The sequence below is a fragment of the Schistocerca piceifrons genome, chromosome 9 (genome assembly GCF_021461385.2).
Source record: "Schistocerca piceifrons isolate TAMUIC-IGC-003096 chromosome 9, iqSchPice1.1, whole genome shotgun sequence".
Lineage (NCBI taxonomy): Eukaryota > Metazoa > Arthropoda > Insecta > Orthoptera > Acrididae > Schistocerca > Schistocerca piceifrons.
The window spans coordinates 182999351-183021619 of record NC_060146.1 but is presented as its reverse complement, the minus strand read 5'-3'; the positions used below and the strand labels follow the sequence as shown (position 1 = coordinate 183021619).

At 39.7% G+C, this 22269-nt stretch overlaps 1 protein-coding gene across 1 annotated transcript in view; it reads left to right on the top strand.

The window, feature by feature from the left end:
* LOC124717140 overlaps positions 1 to 22269 on the top strand; it is a 295935-nt gene that overhangs the window by 5795 nt on the left and 267871 nt on the right. The window contains exon 2 of the mRNA XM_047243888.1: positions 9831 to 9956. Within this exon, the coding sequence (XP_047099844.1) occupies positions 9831 to 9956 (126 nt within the window). The remainder of the gene's footprint in view (positions 1 to 9830; positions 9957 to 22269) is intronic.

Sequence of the window (22269 nt, the reverse complement as noted above, 5' to 3'; positions counted from 1 at the left end):
CAAACAGTAGTGGATGACACAGGAACTGAGGGTAACAAAGCAAAAAACAAATGCCAAATTCAGTTTTCAATGTTCTTTTAGAAATGAAAACTTAGGAGTAAAGCTGTGGCTACTTCTCATGACAGTGCAAAGCTTTGTAGTAGTATTGGTAGCACATTTAGAAACAGCTGAAATTGAGCAAAGTCTCAAGGCCCAAATGAATTTCCGTTAGATTCTGTACAAAATGGCTCTGAGCACTATGGGACTAACTTTGATATATTGTAGATCCCTCAAACAACAATGTACCCTAAGTGGTTGGAAGAAAGTTCAAGTAACACCCATCTGTTAGAAGGATAGCAGAAATGAGCGACAAAACAACTGTTCACTATCACATCCATCTGTTGCAAAATCTTACAACATACTCTTGAACACATTCAAGACAAGGACAGTGGAATGTGGACAAACTGAATCATGTGATCTGAGGGGATTAGATTAGAAATAATACACTCAATTTTGTAAATCAGTTTTACTACTTAACTGATGAGGGATAAAGTAGAGAATGTAAAACACAGACTTGCAGCAGCTAGAAATACATTTCTAAAAAAGAGAAATATTTTAATATCTAATATAAATTTAAGTGTTAACAAGTCTTTTCTGAAAGCTTTTGTTTGAAGGGTAGCTCTGTGCAGAAGTAAAACATGCACAATAAGCAGAAGCTTTTGAAAATTGATGTTTTAGAAAAATGTTGATAATTTGGTGGGTAGAGCCAATAACTATTGATGAGCTACAGAGAATTGAGGGGAAAAGAGCATTATGGCAATACTTGACAAGTACCAGGGATTGTTTGCTGTAACTCATTTTGTGGCACCATGTACTAACCAATTTACTAGTGGACTGGAGTGTGAAAAATGAAATAGGAGAAGAAAGTTTGAGCCAGTAAACACATTAAAGTGAATACGGGGTGCACCAGTTATGCACAGGTGAAGAGGCTTGTACAGGACACATGAGGAGCTGTATAAAAAACCAGAGTGTGGACAGAAGACCATAACATCAACATTCTGAATGCAAACAAAATGAAAAATTTCAAACTGAATGATCACCTTCGTACTAATCATTATGGGTTCTAATATACAGTCACGTGGTTACAGTATTTCTTGATTTTCAGACAGCATTTGACTCACTACCACACCAGCATTAATTAAGGAAATACATTAATTTGAGATATCAAACAAAATTTGTGAATGGATTGAGGATTTGTTGATAGGAAGAATGCATCATATTAAGTTGGATAATGTTATCACTGACAGAAGTAGAAGTAACGTGAAGCATGTCCTAGTGAAGTGTGTTGGAATCCTTCCAGCTCATGTCACATATTAATGACCTGATAGATGATATTAACGTTTTGCAGAAAATGCAGTTATCTGTCAGGAATACTATCAGAAGAGACTACAGAATACCCAGTCAGACCTTGGTAATGTTTTCAAAGTGTTATGAAGAGTGTCAACCTGCTCTAAATGTTCAGAAAAGTGGAATTGTGCATTTCACAAAGCAGAGAAAAGTAGTGTCCAGTGTGTGCATTATCAGTGGGCTACAATAGGAATTAGCCTACTAGTACTAGTAGGCCTATCTGGATGTAAAAATTTCTGAGGATATGAAAAGGAATGATTGTACAGGTTCAGTCAGAGGTCAAGCGAGTGGCAGATTTTGGTTCAAGTGTGGGAAAACGCTGTCAGTCTACTAAGATGATAGCTTACAAAACAATTGTGCCCTGTTGTTGTTGTTGTTGTTGTTGTTGTTGTTGTGGTCTTCAGTCCTGGGACTGGTTTGATCCAGCTCTCCATGCTACCCTATCCTGTGCAAGCTTCTTCATCTCCCAGTACCTACTGCAGCCTACATTCTTCTGAATCTGCTTAGTGTATTCATCTCTTGGTCTCCCTCTATGATTTTTACCCTCCACGCTGCCCTCCAATGCTAAATTTGTGATCCCTTGATGCCTCAGAACATGTCCTACTAACCGGTCCCTTCTTCTAGTCAAGTTGCACCACAAACTCCTCTTCTCTGCAATTCTATTCAATACTTCATCATTAGTTATGTGATCTATCCATCTAATCTTCAGCATTCTTCTGTAGCACCACATTTCGAAAGCTTCTATTCTCTTCTTGTCCACACAATTTATCGTCCACGTTTCACTTCCATACATGGCTACACTCCATACAAATATTTTCAGAAACAACTTCCTGACACTTAAATCTATACTCAATGTTAACAAATTTCTCTTCTTCAGAAACGCTTTCCTTGCCATTGCCAGTCTACATTTTATATCTTCTCTACTTTGACCATCTTCAGTTATTTTGCTCCCCTAATAGCAAAACTCCTTTACTACTTTAAGTGTCTCATTTCCTAATCTAATTCCCACAGCATCACCCGACTTAATTCGACTACATTCCATTATCCTCGTTTTCCTTTTGTTGATGTTCATCGTATATCCTCCTTTTAAGACACTACCCATTCCGTTCAACTGCTCTTCCAAGTCCTTTGCTCTCTCTGATAGAATTACAATGTCATCGGCGAACCTCAAAGTTTTTATTTCTTCTCCATGGATTTTAATACCTACTCCAAATTTTTCTTTTGTTTCCTTTACTGCTTGCTGAATATACAGATTGAATAACATCGGGGAGAGACTACAACCCTGTCTCACTCCCTTCCCACTACTGCTTCCCTTTCATGCCCCTCGACTCTTATAACTGCCATCTGGTTTCTGTATAAATTCTAAATTGACTTTCGCTCACTGTATTTTACTGCTGCCACGTTTAGAATTTGAAAGAGAGCACTCCAGTCAACATTGTCAAAAGCTCTAACTCTACAAATGCTAGAAATGTAGGTTTGCCTTTCCTTAATCTTTCTTCTAAGATAAGTCATAAGGTCAGTATTGCCTCACGTGTTCCAATGTTTCTACGGAATCCAAACTGATCTTCCCCGAGGTCGGCTTCTACCAGTTTTTCCATTCATCTGTAAAGAATTCGTGTTAGTATTTTGCAGCTGTGACTTACTAAACTGATAGTTCGGTAATTTACACATCTGTCAACACCTGCTTTCTTTGGGGGCTGGCTCTGAGCACTATAGGACTTAACATCTAGCTTTCTTTGGGATTGGAATTATTATATTCTTCTTGAAGTCTGAGGGTATTTCGCCTGTCTCATACATCTTGCTCACCAGATGGTAGAGTTTTGTCAGGACTGGCTCTCCCAAGGGCGTCAGTAGTTCTAATGGAATTTTGTCTACTCCCGGGGCCTTGTTTCGACTCAGGTCTTTCAGTGCTCTGTCAAACTCTTCACGCAGTATCGTATCTCCCATTTCATCTTCATCCATTGCTTGATGGTTTACACTGTGTTGTATCTACTGAAGCTTTTTTTAGCTGGGTTACACCACAAGTTGCTTTCTTCCCATTTGCTGTCCAAATAGCACATCTTATCTTCTACTCTTCTTGTCACATTTTCAAATCTGATTCCCTCAGCACAACATGTTTTAATTTCTGGAATGAAGTTTGAAAGGTAGGTGCCAAGATACTCGAGAATTGAAGCTGTGAGGACATGGCCCGAGTCATGCTTGGGTAGCTGTCAGTAGAGAACTTGCCCACAAAAGACACAGGCCTCGAGTTCAAGTTTCAGTCCAGCATACATTTTTAATCTGCCATGAGGTTTCATGGTTTTATTTGACTACATTCCTTCATCCAAGTTTTATTATTATTGATGTTCATCTTATAACATATTTTCAAGGCACTATTCATTCAATTCCACTGATATTCCTAGTTCTTTGCTGTTTCTGTCAGAATTACAGCTGCAGCAGTAATCATTAAAGCTTTTCATTTTTCTTCCCTCAACACTTCAATGTACGGATTGAATAATAAGGGTTATATGCTTCTACCCTGTGTCACTCCCTGCTCATTTACTGCCTCCCGTTACAATTTTTCGACCTTCAGGACTGCTTTGTGTAGAAATTGTAGTTAACCTTTTATCTCTCTTTATTTATCTCTGAAACTTCAGAATTTTATATGTAGCATGACATCATTGTCAAACGCTTTTAAATCTTCAAATACTGTAATTATACATTTGCTTTTCTTCAATCTGTCTTCAGCAGTAATGATTTGAATCAGTTTTGCTTCTGTGATTTCCTTATTTCTTCCAGACCAGCTATTTTCTGGACATATTTTGTGTCAGTAATTTGTAACCACAGCTTACTGGACCATCAGTTTAGTTACACCTATTGGTACCAGCCTTCTTCGTAACTGGGACTGTTACATTCTTCTTACAGTCTGGGGATATTTCACTTGTCTCATACATCCTTTATACTGGCTGGAATAGCGTTGTCATGATTGGTTCTCCATAGGCTTTTAAATTCTGATGGAGTGTTGTCTGCTCCAGGTGCCTTGTTTCAACTTAGGTCTTTCATTCATCTGTCAAATAATTCTCACAGTATCATCACTTTTGGATGTATTCCTTCCTGTTTCAGCTTATCCTTCCATTGTTTGTACTGGCTTCTCATTAGCTATCTTGATGTTCATGTGGGTACTTTTCCTATTTCAAAGGTTTATTTAATGTTCCTGTACATGGTATCCATCTTTTTTATGCTTTTAAAGCTCTGTATCTCTCTGTTAGCACTTCGTGGTTTTTTGTTTTGAAATTCCTGTCAAATTCTTTTTTAGGAGTGTTTACTTCATTTTGCATGTTTCATTTGTTGCATCTTTAAATTTTCTCCTTTGACCTGTAGAATTTGTGCTGGCCCTTTCTTTGTAACTGTTTGATCCTCTCCTACTGCCACTATTTCATCTAGCAAAGCTACTCATACCTTTTGTGTCATATTCCTTCCTCCCATTTCAAATAGACATAATCTAATTCTCTGTTTTACAGTCAGTCAAGCTCAGATTGTTTCAACTTATCCATATCCTATCTTCTTAATTTCCTAGCTTTCTTCAATTTGTCAAGATTTAGTTTATGTTTTTCAATCAAAATACTGTAGTTACAGTTCACATCTGCTCCTGCAGATGTTATGCAGTTTGGAACTGGAGTTATAAGTCTCACATTACATGATGGCATGATAGTCTTAAACCTACAAATGTCTTTAGGCCTTTTCCATGTATACTGCTTTCTTCCATTATTTTTGAATGCATTGTTTACAGTGGTTAAATTGAGCTCTGTACAAAATTCTAGCAGTTAGTTTCCTTGTTTGTTCCTTACTCCTGATTCATGTCCTAAAATTTTTCCTTCTTCCATCATTATGTTACAGGCCATTGTTGTTGTTGTGGTCTTCAGTCCAGAGACTGGTTTGATGCAACTCTCCATGCTACTCTATCCTGTGCAAGCTTCATCATCTCCCAGTACCTACTGCAGCCTACATCCTTCTGAATCTGTTCAGTGTATTCATTTCTTGGTCTCCCTCTACGATTTTTACCCTCCGCACTGCCCTCCAATACTAAATTGGTGATCCCTTGATGCCTCAGAATGTGTACTACCAACCAGTCCCTTCTTCTAGTCAAGTTGTGCCACAAACTCCTCTTCTCCCCAATGCTATTCAGTACCTCCTCATTAGTTATATAATCTACCCATTTAACCTTCAGCATTCTTCTGTAGCACCACATTTCGCAAGCTTCTATTCTCTTTTTGTCTAAACTACACTCCTGGAAATGGAAAAAAGAACACATTGACACCGGTGTGTCAGACCCACCATACTTGCTCCGGACACTGCGAGAGGGCTGTACAAGCAATGATCACACGCACGGCACAGCGGACACACCAGGAACCGCGGTGTTGGCCGTCGAATGGCGCTAGCTCCGCAGCATTTGTGCACCGCCGCCGTCAGTGTCAGCCAGTTTGCCGTGGCATACGGAGCTCCATCGCAGTCTTTAACACTGGAAGCATGCCGCGACAGCGTGGACGTGAACCGTATGTGCAGTTGACGGACTTTGAGCGAGGGCGTATAGTGGGCATGCGGGAGGCCGGGTGGACGTACCGCCGAATTGCTCAACACGTGGGGCGTGAGGTCTCCACAGTACATCGATGTTGTCGCCAGTGGTCGGCGAAAGGTGCACGTGCCCGTCGACCTGGGACCGGACCGCAGCGACGCACGGATGCACGCCAAGACCGTAGGATCCTACGCAGTGCCGTAGGGGACCGCACCGCCACTTCCCAGCAAATTAGGGACACTGTTGCTCCTGGGGTATCGGCGAGGACCATTCGCAACCGTCTCCATGAAGCTGGGCTACGGTCCCGCACACCGTTAGGCCGTCTTCCGCTCACGCCCCAACATCGTGCAGCCCGCCTCCAGTGGTGTCGCGACAGGCGTGAATGGAGGGACGAATGGAGACGTGTCGTCTTCAGCGATGAGAGTCGCTTCTGCCTTGGTGCCAATGATGGTCGTATGCGTGTTTGGCGCCGTGCAGGTGAGCGCCACAATCAGGACTGCATACGACCAAGGCACACAGGGCCAACACCCGGCATCATGGTGTGGGGAGCGATCTCCTACACTGGCCGTACACCACTGGTGATCGTCGAGGGGACACTGAATAGTGCACGGTACATCCAAACCGTCATCGAACCCATCGTTCTACCATTCCTAGACCGGCAAGGGAACTTGCTGTTCCAACAGGACAATGCACGTCCGCATGTATCCCGTGCCACCCAACGTGCTCTAGAAGGTGTAAGTCAACTACCCTGGCCAGCAAGATCTCCGGATCTGTCCCCCATTGAGCATGTTTGGGACTGGATGAAGCGTCGTCTCACGCGGTCTGCACGTCCAGCACGAACGCTGGTCCAACTGAGGCGCCAGGTGGAAATGGCATGGCAAGCCGTTCCACAGGACTACATCCAGCATCTCTACGATCGTCTCCATGGGAGAATAGCAGCCTGCATTGCTGCGAAGGGTGGATATACATTGTACTAGTGCCGACATTGTGCATGCTCTGTTGCCTGTGTCTATGTGCCTGTGGTTCTGTCAGTGTGATCATGTGATGTATCTGACCCCAGGAATGTGTCAATAAAGTTTCCCCTTCCTGGGACAATGAATTCACGGTGTTCTTATTTCAATTTCCAGGAGTGTATTTATTGTCCATGTTTAACTTCCATACATGGCTACACTCCATACAAATAATTTCAGAAACGATTTCCTGACATTTAAATCTATACTCGATGTTAACAAATTTCTCTTCTTCAGAAACGCTTTCCTTGCCATTGCCAGTCTACATTTTATATCCTCTCTACTTTGACCATCATCAGTTATTTTGCTCCCCAAATAGCAAAACTCCTTTACTACTTTAAGTGTCTCATTTCCTAATCTAATTCCCTCTCAGCATCACCCAAATTAATTCGACTACATTCTATTATCCTTGTTTTGCTTTTGTTGGTGTTCATCTTATTTTCTCCTTTCAAGACACTGTCCATTCCATTCAGCTGCACTTCCAGGTCCTTGGCTGTCTCTGACAGAATTACAATGTCATCAGCGAACCTCAAAGTTTTAATTTCTTCTCCATGGATTTTAATTCCTATGAATGTTTCTTTTGTTTCCTTCATTGCTTGCTCAGTATACAGGTTGAATAACATCGGGGAGAGGCTACAACCCTGTCTCACTCCCTTCCCAACCACTGCTTCCCTTTCATGTCCTTCGACTCTTATAACTGCCATCTGGTTTCTGTAAAAATTGTAAATAGCCTTTTCCTCTCTGTATTTTACCCCTGCCACCTTCAGAATTTGAAAGAGAGTATTCCAGTCAACATTGTCAAAAGCTAGAAACGTAGGTTGCCCTTTCCTTAATCTATTTTCTAAGATATGTCGTAGGGTCAGTATTGCCTCACATGTTCCAACATTTCTATGGAATCCAAACTGATCTTCCCCGAGGTCGACATCTACCAGTTTTTCCATTCATCTATAAAGAATTCGTGTTAGTATTTTGCAGCCGTGGCTTATTAAACTGATAGGTCGGTAATTGCTTTCTTTGGGATTGGAATTATTATATTCTTCTTTAAGTCTGAGGGCATTTCACCCGTCTCATACATCTTGCTCACCAGATGGTAGAGTTTTGTCTGAACTGGCTCTCCCAAGGCTATCAGTAGTTCTAATGGAACGCTGTCTACTCCCGAGGCCTTGTTTCAACTTAGGTCCTCCAGTGCTCTGTCAAACTCTTCACACAGTTTCATATCTCCCTTTTCATCTTCATCTACATCCTCTTCCATTTCCATAATCACAGTTAAATTTTCAACTCCTTTGATGTACTGAATACTTTGTTTCATTTCATCTTTCCTTTTCTATTCAGTCTCTTCATAATCAGCACAGGTAGAAGTCATGTATACTGTGGTGGATTGTGGCTTTGTGTATATATTGCCTCTGATATTGGTACAATATGCTGTTCATGGTAGTTCAAATTTATGTTTTCTTATTCGTTATTAAACTTACTCCTGCTGAACCCCAAATAATTTTTCTCTTTACACTCACTTTGCCAATTTTTTGTTAGGTTGGCAATGTAAATTGTTAATATGTTTAGCTATACATCTATATCAGGTAAACTGGAATTATGTTTAAAATTTTCAGTTCTGTTTATTGGCATTATGCAGTAGTGATAACTCTGTTTATGCTTCTTTAGAAACCTGCATCCGTATTTCCCATTTCTTCTAGAGCAGACACTCAAGTTTTGTGTAAAATGGCTTTCATTTTTAAGATTCTGTACCTCAGTTGATACAAACAGAACCCTTATAGGATCACATTGTTGTGTGTGTCTGTCTGTCTGACTGTTCAGAACCTTTTTTTCCGGGAATAAATAGATGTATCAACCTGAAATTTACGTCAAAAACTAAGGTCTGTTGTCCTTTGGCAGTTGAATGGTCTTACACTGATAAATCAATGAAACAAAAGGATGCCGTCATTTGTCACGTATTTTGATACTTCCAAACTAACTCATCAGAACCCTATAGGGGTCTTCCCTTTGATATAGAATCTCGTAATTCGGCAAGAAGAAAGGTTTCGAAGTACAACTAAATGGGGGAAAAATCAGAAATCTGTTATTTTATAATTATATTATATGAAAAAATATTTCTTTTATCATTTCTTATCTGACTTTAAACTTGAAATTAAAACATTTTGAAAAGTCTTGGGGTCTGGGGACCGATATCTTGCCAGTATGAATGTTGAGGCAAAAATCATCAAGGTTCTTAATTCCTGGAATGGATGAACTGTCTCTGTACATAATTAAGTTTGTGAGTGTGAGTCCTACTCACACCAGCCTAATTTTTTTTTTTAATTTTGTCTCAATATGGATCATTTTCTAGGTTTCATGTTCCCTTCCCATTCTCCTTCTTTTCCTCCATACAAAATACAAACAGAGGCACATAATGTGTGTACCCTATTGCTCCACTCAGGTTTGTTTTTAGGAAGTAAAGGCAGTTACTATTGACAACTGAAACTTGTACCAGTCAGAAGAGTAGCCGTTTGCCAAATTTGCTCTTAAATATATCCCTTTCTTAATACTAAGCTGTTCTGTCAAGTTCTACACTTTAAAAATTTTATATGCTGTACAATAACACTGAACTCACTGTTTAGTATAATCAGTTACGAAGTGTTTGAGAAAGGGAGATCTGTTAACAAATGGCGTGTTTGATTATACCTTGGGTTCTTCAGCCAATATTTCTTGCATGATTTTTCTGACTTTTTTGCTTTAGTCAAATAAAACAAAAAAACAAAATTCTCCTTTGAATGCAGGCTAGAATTCCCCATCCACAGATCTAAAACTTTTTGCCTACTTTCTTGTAGTGTATGCTTTGGTTGCAGTTTGTTCTTTGTAATTTGTCTACAGTTATATTTTTCTTACAGGAGAATGTTCAAGAAAAACATGAAAGTCCTGCATATAATGAAACTGAAATCCGTCATTATGAAACTGACTACAGTAATGATGAAACTGAAATCAGTCAGTATGAAACTGAAATCAGTGAAGAGCCAGTAAGTAACACTAATATGAGCAATTATGTTTGTTAACTTCTGGAGACTATATCAGAAACAACAAGTAATTTTATCGAGAAAGGAGAAAGAATAAATTACCTGATATCTTCAGCTCTTTAGTTATCCAAACATTTTTCAGTAACTTTATCCAATATCAGTGTGTGTGAAGCTTTATAGGCTTTAAATGTGACACAATTTTCTCTAGTTCCTATGATATTATTTTAAAACTAAAAGCTATAATACCTTTTACGTGGTTGTCACTTTTGAGTACCTTACTTAAGTCTTGAAGTCAACAGCGTTGCATTTTGTACATTTTATGGTCAGTCATCTTGTGTGGTTCCTTTTTTTGTGTTGTTTAGAGAATGGTTTAACCTTTTTTTGTGATGTGACCACTATTTGATTTCATCAGCCTGCAATGACAATGCATCCTTCTAGCCTTTGACTTTAGTCCACTCTCGGGGCTTTCGTGGCATAGAGTGAAGTCACATTAGCTACTTCTGCCAAAATCATTGCACTTGTAAATATGTGTGGCACGTGAGACAAATCACATGACCTACTGCTCTGTAGATGAAATTGGAAATACTTGGTGTTGGATCCAGATTAAATCTTTGCACTGAAATCTGTCTAAATAAGGATCACTGGCCTGTATTTCTTGCAAGACATGATTTAACTTGTCATTACTACAAAGCAATAATTAAAATCCCATTAGCTATGTAACCACTGTAAGATTCCGAGATCTGACCACTGGACTGGAATATGCATACTGCTAACAGTTCAATATACTAGCTCCAGCTGGCTCCTCAAAACATCTGAAAAAATCTCCCCAACAACAGAATAGGAAAACGGTTCAAAACACTAGGTCAGAAGACACACTCCAAGATTTCCATGTAAACAAATAAAATTTATTTTCTTGAGTTAAGTCTTGCAGAGTCTGCTTTGCTCTGCAGATTCTGCCTCCAGCCAGCTATTGAGTCCACACTCTAAGGTGCCTCTTCTTCTTGAGTACCTGCATTCTCACCAAAAGGGAAAACATACCTAGAATAACTGGAAAAAAGTACACAAAATTGCACTCGTGCACATGTTCAAGCAATTCAGAGTCTTGTAGTCTTTCCATATATGCAAAATAACAGTGTTAAGCACAAAGAATTAGCAACTCTGGATTTTTTAAAAATACCAACTCCACTGTACAGAGTCCACAACTTGCCAACTCAGCTGTGTGAGAGCTGCCAGTGGACTTCTTCAATTTAGTGAGCTCTCAATCACTCGACAAAATTATTGCAGCATTGAGGTCTTTCAGCTAATCAGAATCAGGAGCTGTAATATAGACATTTCAATTTTTTTTTTCTGCAAGCACTAAAAGAACTTTGTGCCATTGTCTTCAGATATTCCTATCGAATGGGGATTGGTAACTGCCAGCCATTATGGGAAATCACAAGCTAGCCGTGCAGGCCCCAGAACAAATCATTTATGAGAATTAGGGAATGATCAGTGTGCCATCTGCAGGCTGGAGGAAAACTTCACCCGGATAGTGGCTCTGGTGTGTGCACATACTGTAGCCATCTGAAAGCACAATAGTGAGGGCAAGTACTGTGTTACGCATCTTTTCTTGTGAACTCCACATTGTCAGTTAATAAAATCCTGGATGGAAGAAATGGATCTGCACCACACATTTGTAAGTCATGTATGGGACTGTAATCTGGCATGGTAATCTTATGGCCATACAACCTGGAAGTACTGAAGACGATATAGACACAGAAATTGTTTAGTATGTACCACTCAGAGAAGGGAATGACTGATGTGTTGTGTGTTCTGTTGCTGCTAATCATCACACAGTGATCCAAGATTTTTGTCCACTAAATGTGGCGCACACTCCTCCATCTCAGGTGTGCAAACAGAGTGAGGCTGTCCACTATTTACTATTTGGGGTGCCAGTGAGCTTCTGACCAAAAGAAAATTGAGGATTTGCTGTAGTAGCATGTTGGTTTGTTTTCCAACACACTGATATTTTTCAGTGTAAAGGGTCAGGGCCCGCAGGCTGCTTTCTTTTGCTGAGCCATAGAAAAAAATCATCTCCTTCTATGTACATAGTCTGAAAGCTATCGTATGTTGGTTGAGGGTACCTTTCACCACTTCTAGTCATTTTCCTTCCTGAGCCACTTGCAAATAGACCGAGGAAGATATGATTGACTGCATGCCTCCATGTGAGCCCTAATTTCTCTTATCTTCATGGTCCTTCTGTAAACTGGTGGTGGTATAATTATTCTCCAATCATCTTCAAATACTGATCCTCTATATTTTCTCGGTAGTGTTCTATGAAAAGAATTTTGCCTTCCCTCTTGGAATTCTCCATTTAGTTCCCAAAGTACCTTCCTATTAGAATTCCAAATTATTCACACAACTTGAATTTGATGACCTCTTCGTAACACCCTACTTGTGCATGGATCGAACCTACTAGTAACAAATCTAACAGCCTGCCCCTGAAATGCTCCAGTGCCTTTGTTTAACGTGATCCAGTGGAGATTCCAAACTATTGATCACTACTCATGAATCAGTCACATTAGTGTTGTATATGTTGTTTCCTTTACAGATGAAACAACTTCCCAAAAATTCTCCCAATAAACTGAAGTCGACAATTCCCCTTCACTACTACACTCATTACATGCTCATTCCATTTCTTATCACTCTGCAATGTTATGCCTAGATATTTAATTGAAGTGGCTGCATCAAGCAGGACACTTCTATTGCTATATTCGAACATCACAGTATTGTTTTTCCTACTCATTGTATTAACTTACATTTTTTTTTCCATTTAGAGCTAGCTGTCATTCATCAAATCAACTAGACATTTTGTCTTAGTTATCTTGTATCACCTGTCACTCAACAAAAACACTGTTCCATACACAACAGAATCATCAAGAAACAGCAGCAGATTACTTCTCATCCCGTCCATCAGTGATGATACTCTTCATACTGATGAACACTTGCAGTTGAGGACAACACACTGGGTTCTATTATTTATGAAATCTTCAAGCTACTCATTCATGTACCTTTGTTACCAGTCTGCAGTGGAGTACCATGTGAAATGCTTTTTGGAAATCAAGTAATATGGACTCTGCCTGTTGCCCTTTATTTGTGGTTTGCAGGGTGATATGTGAGAGAAAGGCGAGCTCAGCTAAGCAGAAGCAATGCTTTCTAAATCCATGCTGATTTGTGGACATAAGATAATCTGTCTCAAAGAAACTGAGTATATTCCAGCATATAATATACTAAAGAATTCAACAGCAAACCAATGTTAAGAATATCGGTCTGTAATTTTGTGGGTCCTTTCTTGTATCCTACTTATATATGAGAGTCATCCACACTTTTTCCCAGTCACTAGGAATATTGCAATCGACAAGAGATTCGTGATAAATGGAAGCTAGGCAAGATACCAGTGCCCTAGAGTACTCTTTGGGATTCCACCTGGACCTGGCAGCTTATTGGTTGTCAATTCTTGCTTGTCAATTCTGGCACTGATTTCTCAATGCCTATTACTATGTCCTCCATACGGGGGTCTGTAAAACGGTCAAACATTGGTATGATTGTATGATTCTGTATGAAACATTTCTTACACAAAATTTAAAATTTCAGCTTTTCATTTACTATCTTCTATTGTCACACCAAACTGGTCACATAATGACTAGATAGAAACTTTCCGCCAATTGACAATTTTATGTAGGACCAGAATTTTCTTGCGTTCTCAGCAAAATCTTTTAACAATGGTAGTTGTTATATCCTTCATGCATTGATCATTTCACAGACACACAAATCTCTACTGACTCATCCCTGTCATCATTTGCACATTCTTTTTTGAACCAAGAATGCTACAGTCTTTTCTTTCTCAGCATATTCTGAATATTATTATTAAGCTGCAGTGGATGTTTTCTATCCATAATCAACTTATCCGGCACATACTTCTCAAGAGTGCGATTTACAATCCATTTTACCTATACTCATAATTGCTCAACGCTAATCAGACTGGAACTAAATGATGTACATCCATTGTGTAAGTAGGATACTAACAACTGCTTTCATGCTCTTTCTTGCAAAAATACTCACCAAGTGTTGTTTGATGGATTTATTAATTGTGGTAATCATCATCGCTGTAATAATATCATGGTCACTAATCCCTACCTCTATACTGACACTGTTGATATGGTTAGGCCTGCTTGTACCTACAATGTCTAAAATATTTCGAATGCTTGTGAGCTGTCAGATTAGTTGCTGAAGAGAATTTTTTGAAAATGTGTTCATAAGTACGTTACAAGACTGCCTGTCTATACCCTCTGCAGCAAATCCATAGATGTCTCAGTCTCTACTCAGAAGACTAGACCCCTCTAACTAATGTTGCATGAAATGGGTATTTGCATGCTGCTGACAAGGAGAGGCCACAATTTTAGGATCACAGATTTGCTTGAAGCGTTGTACACCTTTAGTAGACCACTGAAACAATATAATGTGTAGGTAAGAAGGTGGCAATTCCAAGAAAATCACAAGAGAAGTTTTACACGTCTGTTATGTGGCTTATGTATCTGTGTGTAGGTGCTGGGCTTTGGAGTTCATGGTGGTCAAGTGGTTAGCCTTCAAGCTTCTTCTGACAAACATGTGCGAGGCAATGGTTCGATTCCCACTCAGAATTAATTTTTAATCTGTATTTTTTTCATCACTGGCCATTTTATTTAATTTATGACATTTGAGAGGTGATACAATTTTTAAAAAAATGTCGATAAGTAAACAATGAAACGCATAGAGCTTTTCTGTCATGATTTACAAAATCCCTTATACTTCCAATCTGGTAAGGTACCCGGAACTACTTTGCACATCAATACTTCGAGCTGCAAACACAGACTCTGTCCCCATCTGGCAGTTAACCTGTGTAGTGGTGAGACGTTGCTAATGTAGCAAGAACAAATAGTGTAGATGCAATTTTTTTTAAATATCACAGAATTTACACTCCTACTATGAAAATTAAGTTTCAGCAGGAGTGAACTGTCACCTCACACACACTAATCTTACAATGCTCGAATACAAACCATGTAACCACCATGAACGTAAATGCCCGTCACCTACACACAGATACGTAATCCACACAATAGGCGCATAAAACAGCTCTTGCGATTTTCTCAGAATTGCGACAGTATTACTAATTGCTCATTATGTTGTGTTATGGCCTGCTAAAGGTGTACAAAGTTACCCATGATCCCAATGTCAGGGCCTCTCTTTGTAAGAGTAGACTTTCTTCGAATGACTCTAAAAATGACAGGGTGTAATTGAATGGCAGGTAAAAATGTTCAACAGTTAACTTGATTTTACCTAGAACTGTAATATGCATACATATAACTTCACTGTCTCATGCAAATATGACCTCAGTAGAGACAACATTTTTTCGACTGTAATAAACTCTTCTCCTGCTCCTCCTTTGGCATCTAATCTGTCTTTCAGGCATACATTCGATGATTTCCTAAATATCCCCAAGCTTTCTACTTCAGTTTCAGCCAGGTCTTGGTCCTGCGAAAAAATTGAGTGTGACAAATTTCCTGGAGGGCAATAAATTTGATAACTTTGTTACAAATACTTTGACAATTTAGCGATAATATTTTAACAGTCATAGTGTTTTTACTCTGCATTTGTATGTAGGAACACTGCAATAACAATTAACAATTCAGGACGCATGTGGAGGAACTCTATCTCTTATATCAGGTTAGACCACTTTGTCTGTTTCTCCAGGAGACTGATTTCCATCAATCATATGCCCCTGAGCTACGAGGCTATATCCTACCCAAAAAGGACAACCTGAGTGGAGAGAGAGCTAGAGAAGACATAGGTATTTTTGTCAGTACTGACTACCACTCATCACCACTCTCCCTTACAGTGACTTTACACGCCGTTGCCATATCAGTACGTGTGTGTCATCCATTGATGATTTGTTCACTTTACTTGCCCCCACATGATGTGCTCAATGAAGAGGCCCCGACCAATCTTATCATACAGCTCCCCCACCACTTCATTGTCTGTGGTGATCTTAATGCACACAATGTGCTTTAGGGCTCTGCTCTGTCCCAGGGGTAGAGCAATTCAGAGGCTTCTCATGTTTCATGCATGTACTTGCTAAATTACAGGACAGAACACACATTTCTGCATGGCAACTGGGTTGTTCACTTCCATTGATCTTCCATTGATCCCCCACCACTGTGGTGATTTTAATGCACACAATGTGCTTTGGGACTCCGCAACTACCTGCCCCAGTTGTAGAGCAATTCAGGGGCTTCTCATTTTCTCATGCAATTACTTGCTAAATACGGGAAAGAACACACATTTATGCATAGCAACTGGGTCGTTCACTGCCATTGAGCTCTCACTTAGTACTCCAGCTCTTGCTCACACTGCTCAATGGGAAGTGGTGGATGACTTGCATGGAAGTGATCAATTTCTGATCTGGATTTGTCTGTCAGATGGCGTGGAACCCAAAAGGAAACTGCCGTGATTCGTGCTTGGTCCAGCAGACTGGACACTTTATAGCTGGTTGGCCCAGTTTGAACATTATACCATTGTCAAGACATGGGTGGATCATAATACCAAAATGATCCACCACACCACTGCATCATCCATTCCATAGACCATGGGACAAAAGAAGAGGCAACTTGTCCCTTTGTGGAGTGACAAATCAGGATTAGGTGTGCAGCTCCACGTGGGTTGAAGGTTTGGTAGCCTTTTGGGTGGCTAGGGCAAAGTGTCGCTGAAGAGAGAGCAAGAATAGGTTGTGCCAACAGTTCCTGAACACCATTAATCATTCCGCAAAGAGTTGTGTTGTTTGGTAGACCATCAGGAGAATTTGTGTGGGTGGAGGCAAGGTGCCCCATGACTGCTGTAATGGGGAACGGCACGCTCCAAACCATTCCACGGAACATTGCCCAGACCATGGCAACCTGTTTTGCCATAGTTACTGTAATTGCCAGTCAGGATTCAGGTTTCCAGTGCCATAGAGTGGTTGCTGAAAGGCATACCGTATTTACTTGAATCTAAGCCGCACTCGAATCTAAGCCACACCTGAAAAATGAGACTCGAAAAGAAGGAAAAAAAAATTTCCCGAATCTAAGCCGCACCTGAAATTTGAGACTCGAAATTCAAGCGGAGAGAAAAGTTTTAGGCCGCACATCGAAATCGACACAAAGTTGGTCCATTGTAATATGAGACACAATTTAGGTCGAATGAATGATGATACAGCTACAATAGTTTGGTTCGAGCCGTAAGCTTAGCAGTTAAGCTTTACCAGGTAGCCATTGCTATGCGTCAGGCGCTCTGTCCGTATTTATACGGGTACCCTTCGTTTTTCACGTGCTTCGTCTGGTTTGAATTGAGTACCTATTTTTCTTTGATCTAATAAGTGCCGTTCTCTTTGTTATAGTTGTTTACGTCACTCTAAGCTGAAAATGCATTACTGTACTGTGTCATGCATTGTTTGTCGCATTCTGATAATGAGTGTTTACGACCTGTCACCGCTCACGGCATGGTAATGATCAACAAGAACCAAATAATAAACTGCATATGATAGAAGATGTTCTGAACGAGAGTCTAGCGAAAATTTTTCTCCGTTTGAAATCTGTGCAGACGCCTCTATAGTACATTACTTTCTGCACAGAAATTAGAGTCATCTTAGATTTAAAAATCTAGTCAATTGCCGTGCTTCATTTCTGACTGTATCACTATTAGGCATAAGAATAATACGAATATAAACATGACATGATGTGTGTATACTTCCGCGTTTGGTGTTGTCTCACTCTAGTTTTGTAGTTTATTAGGTAGACAGGATTTAAATGAGATAGCAGCAAACACGAAAGAATACATGGAAAAATGTTTATATTCGTATTATTCTTATGGTGAAGATAATACTGCATGTGATTCATAAAACTTCCCATTAGCTACCGTCTCTTCTCACAGGTAGGAAAAAATTCAGAACGTAGAATTGGTCATACTGACAAACATCGCAGTCTTGCCAGACGGATTTTCGTAGTACATTGAAAAGCTGCTACATTCGAAGATGAACAATACGGAATTTGTATTTACTTCGTTGGATAAAGTATGAAAATGCAGTGGTCGAAATTCGGGGCGGAGAAAAAAGCTCGTCTTCCACCTTTTTTTAAAATTTATTTACTGACACAGTGGTTTTGGCGCCAGTATTTATCTTTGTGCCTGCAAAGCGTGCCTGTGTAGCGCTACATATATTCGACGGCAGAAGTTGGTTGTGGCGGCACCTACCAACATATTTCAGAACTTCCGCTTACTTTGCACTCGATTCTAAGCCGCAGGCAGATTTTTGGATTGCAAAAACCGGAAAAAAAGTGCGGCTTAGATTCGAGTAAATACGGTAGTATGGACTTCTGGTCCACCACTGATGAAGATTACAACTGCCCATTTTCGATGTGGGAGCTGGATTTTGCATTGTCTGCAGCTTGTGACACGTCCCCTGGCCATAACAGAATCCATTATAGTACACTGCAGCGCCTCAGAAGGTGCACTTTTTAATATTGTTTGGGCGTCGGGTCAGTTTCCTGACACGTGGCATGAGGCAATTTTAATTCTTTTCTTAAAACATGAAAAACCGCATATCCCCGAGTAGTTACTGTAGTGTTGTCCTCACTAGCTGTGTGGGAAAGATCTTGGAGTGGATGGTCAACTGCCGCCTTGTCTCAGTCTTAGAATTCAGGTACCCTCTTAGTCGCTTTCGGTGTGGGTTCAGGAAGTACCACCCCACCTTTGATAACCTGGTCCTTCTGGAGGTGGCTATACAACAGGCTTTCCTATGCCGACATCACCTTCTAGGTATATTTTTTGACATTGAGAAGGCCTATGATACTACTTGGAGGCACCTTATCCTCGAGCAGCTTCACAAATGGAGTTTTAGTTGTTGCCTTCCCATTTTTATTCAGTCCTTCCTCTCGCTACGATATTTTAGATACTGAGTTGGTGACTTGGAACAGTAGATAACCATTTCGAGTCATAAGCTGAAACAGAAGAAAAAATGTACAGTGTGTTGAAAAGGGTGTTTGCAGTAGTGAAGAAGCTAATGCTGAAAGATTCCGTTCAATACATAATGGTCAATTTATGTCTCTTGAACTTACAACCGAGTTTGACCTTTTTCTCACAGAGCACATTGAATCATATGAAATTCCAGGGCAGGGACATACAAGTTATCTTTCTTCAACAATCTGTGATGAAATAATAGAGCTTTTTTCTGAATGAATAAAAAGAATTATCATAAGTGATATAAAACAGGCGAAATATTTCTCTATAATAGTAAATTGTACTGTGGGTATTTCACATATTGATCAATTATCTTTCATATTAAGATATGTGAATGAGAATGGTGAACCTCTTGGACATTTCCTTCCGTTTTTACTAAACTCGGGACACAAGTACGAAAACTTAGCTGAGGGCGTACTGAAAGTCCTGTCTACAAATTCCATTGATATTACTGACTGTAGAGGCCAGTCAAATGACAACACAAGCTAGATCTCAGGAACCTACAATGGTTTGCAGGCACTCATTAAACAACGAAATCTGAAAGCGCATTATGTGCCCTTCGCAGCACATTCTTTGAATATAGTTGGCACCAGTACTGCAAGCTGCTGTCATGAAGCATGTTCATTTTCCAGTGTAGTGCAAAACCTTTATAATTTTTTCTCTGCTTCCACAGATAGTTGGGATAAACTTCTTTCTTTCATGAAACCAGGAAGCAAAATGGTAAAAAGTTATCAAAAACACATTGGTCAGCGACAGTGGGAGCATGTGTGTCTATATGAAAATTGGGAGGGCGTTATCAATGCCCTCATACATATTGGCAATAATGTGTTTGAAAAACCACTTGTGTGAAATGAGGCTTCAGCTTTATTGAATCAGCTCAGCAGACTAGAAAGAGTATTCATGATGATAGTTTGGAAGGAGATACTCCAGAGATTTAATAGTGTAAATCTGAAATTGTGTAAATATTGATACCTACTAAAATAGTGCATGAATTATATGAATCACATGTAGGATTTGTTGCATCTATTCATGGCATGTTGGACTAGTATGAAAATAAATCCATGGACATTTTGACTGAAATAGGCCATGAATGCACCTATAACAGATCACGAAAATGCAAACTTTATTATGATGAAGAAGTAGACTCTGAAGAAGTTTTTCTGAGTGGAAGGGAAAAATTTAGAGTCGAAACATTTCTCTCAGTACTCGACAGTTTGTACTCCGAATTAGTGATGAGGAAGGAAAGTTATAGGGCACTGTTGGACTACTTCACAGTTTTCAGTAACCTTAAGAATAGTTCATCTGACAATATTGCTGAACGTGCAGCAAAATTCCAAGCATCATATGAAACAGATTGAGAGACTTCCTTCCCTAGTGAATGTGTACATTTCGCGGAACTTTTGAAATCTTCTGCGATTAGTGATATAACAGTCGAAATGAGTAAATTTTTACGAAAAGAGAGGTTACAGTCCGTGTTTCCGAATGTTGACAGTGCTCTTAGAATATTTCTATGTATGGCACTTACAAATTGTTCAGTAGAACACTTCTTTTCGGTTCTTAAAAGACTGAAATCGTAGCTATGTTCTACATTGTCTGAGGAGAAATTGAACGCCTTATCCATTCTACACACCGAAGCTGACCTAACTAATAACTGTCTGAATTATGAAGATATGATCAACGAGTTTTCTGCCGTCAAAGCCAGACGTAAACTTTGCTTGACTGGTGAGTTTATCTATTTACTCATATTAGTTTTAAAAATTTAAGATTATAATGTGATTTTTATTGTAACTTAGAGTACGTTCGTTGGATTTACATACTATTTTACAATTGCTGATGGCAGAACGCGAAACTAAACCTCGTTTATGAGGAAACGTGATGGAAGGCGCCTGACAATACTAAACAGTACCCGAATCACCCAGGCTGCTCGGCACTGTACAGTCAAGTCGTACTGATACTGTAGTATATTACAACTGATGTGTATTCTTGGCACCTGCTGAAATGTATAATTATTGCGGAAATATACGTTATCAGAGAGTACGCCCAGATGAAAAAGTGTTAATAAATAACATAGTGCAGTTATGTCGATAAATATGTAAAAGCTTTGCTAATATTGCTAAAAGAGCTATGGTGAGAGAAGTAGCTGCAGTACAAAACTGTTCAGCCCTTACATGGATTAAAGGTATCGTGTACACTTATTATGCAGCATCTAGCTACACAGACCATAATGCGTGTTAACTATTAAATTGGAAATGAAGTCCCATGCTTCTTGACAGAGAGTAGGGGAATGATGCGGGAGACCCACACCGCACCCTACTAGGCAAGTTCCTAATGGAGCCGTTGCTTTCCTCCGTCCATAATGGGGATGAATGATGATGATGATGAAGACAATCATCTCGGGGCAGGTGAAAATCCCTGACCCCACCGGCAATCGAACCAGGGAACCTGTGCACAGGAAGGGAGAATGCGATCGCGAGACCACAAGCTGCGGACAATTATTAGATTATAAAACAAATTTCATTTTTCCACAGTAGTCCATAAAATTATGTAATAACAAATCCAGTTCTGTGTTTGTTCGTCTGTATTTCGTTATTAGTTTGTGCACCAAAATCTACATTTCATTTTCTTACTCTCTCCTGCAGATTCATGTGGGACATTCCATGTCAGTTCAACCAGGGGCTCCAGCTCATAGTCTCAGATTTGACTGAAATTCAGTACACTAATTCTACCACATGTGGAACACTCCTGTACAAAGTATTAGTTTTCCCTGCCAATTAGTTCCAGAATTATGACTTGTGAAAGAAGGTGGTGTGACCCCGAAATTGCAGCCCGCATCTGGCAGTCTCTCTTCAGACCCAACTTCAGATCTTAATAACTTTGGAACTATTTCACACAGTCCAGTGAAATTTTTATAACCCAGCAACATCCGTTTTGAGAACACACTCCATGAATCAAAACACCAACAACATATTTCTGAGGGAAAATAAAAAATTCCAAAATTTGATTAAAAAAATGTAATACATTAAAAGTTACATATTGTAGGTGCCCTCTATGCCAAACATAATTCACTCAAAAAGGGTATAAATTTTTTTGTGGTAAGCTTAACGTGGCCTAAACACACACAGAACTCATCTTGCCCATATCAATCACACAGAGTTACATGCACACAAAAATACAAAAATTTGCAAAATTACTGGAAAAACATGGATTTTCTAAGTGTGGTAGCACAAAAGGGACAAGTGGTATCCAAGTCAAA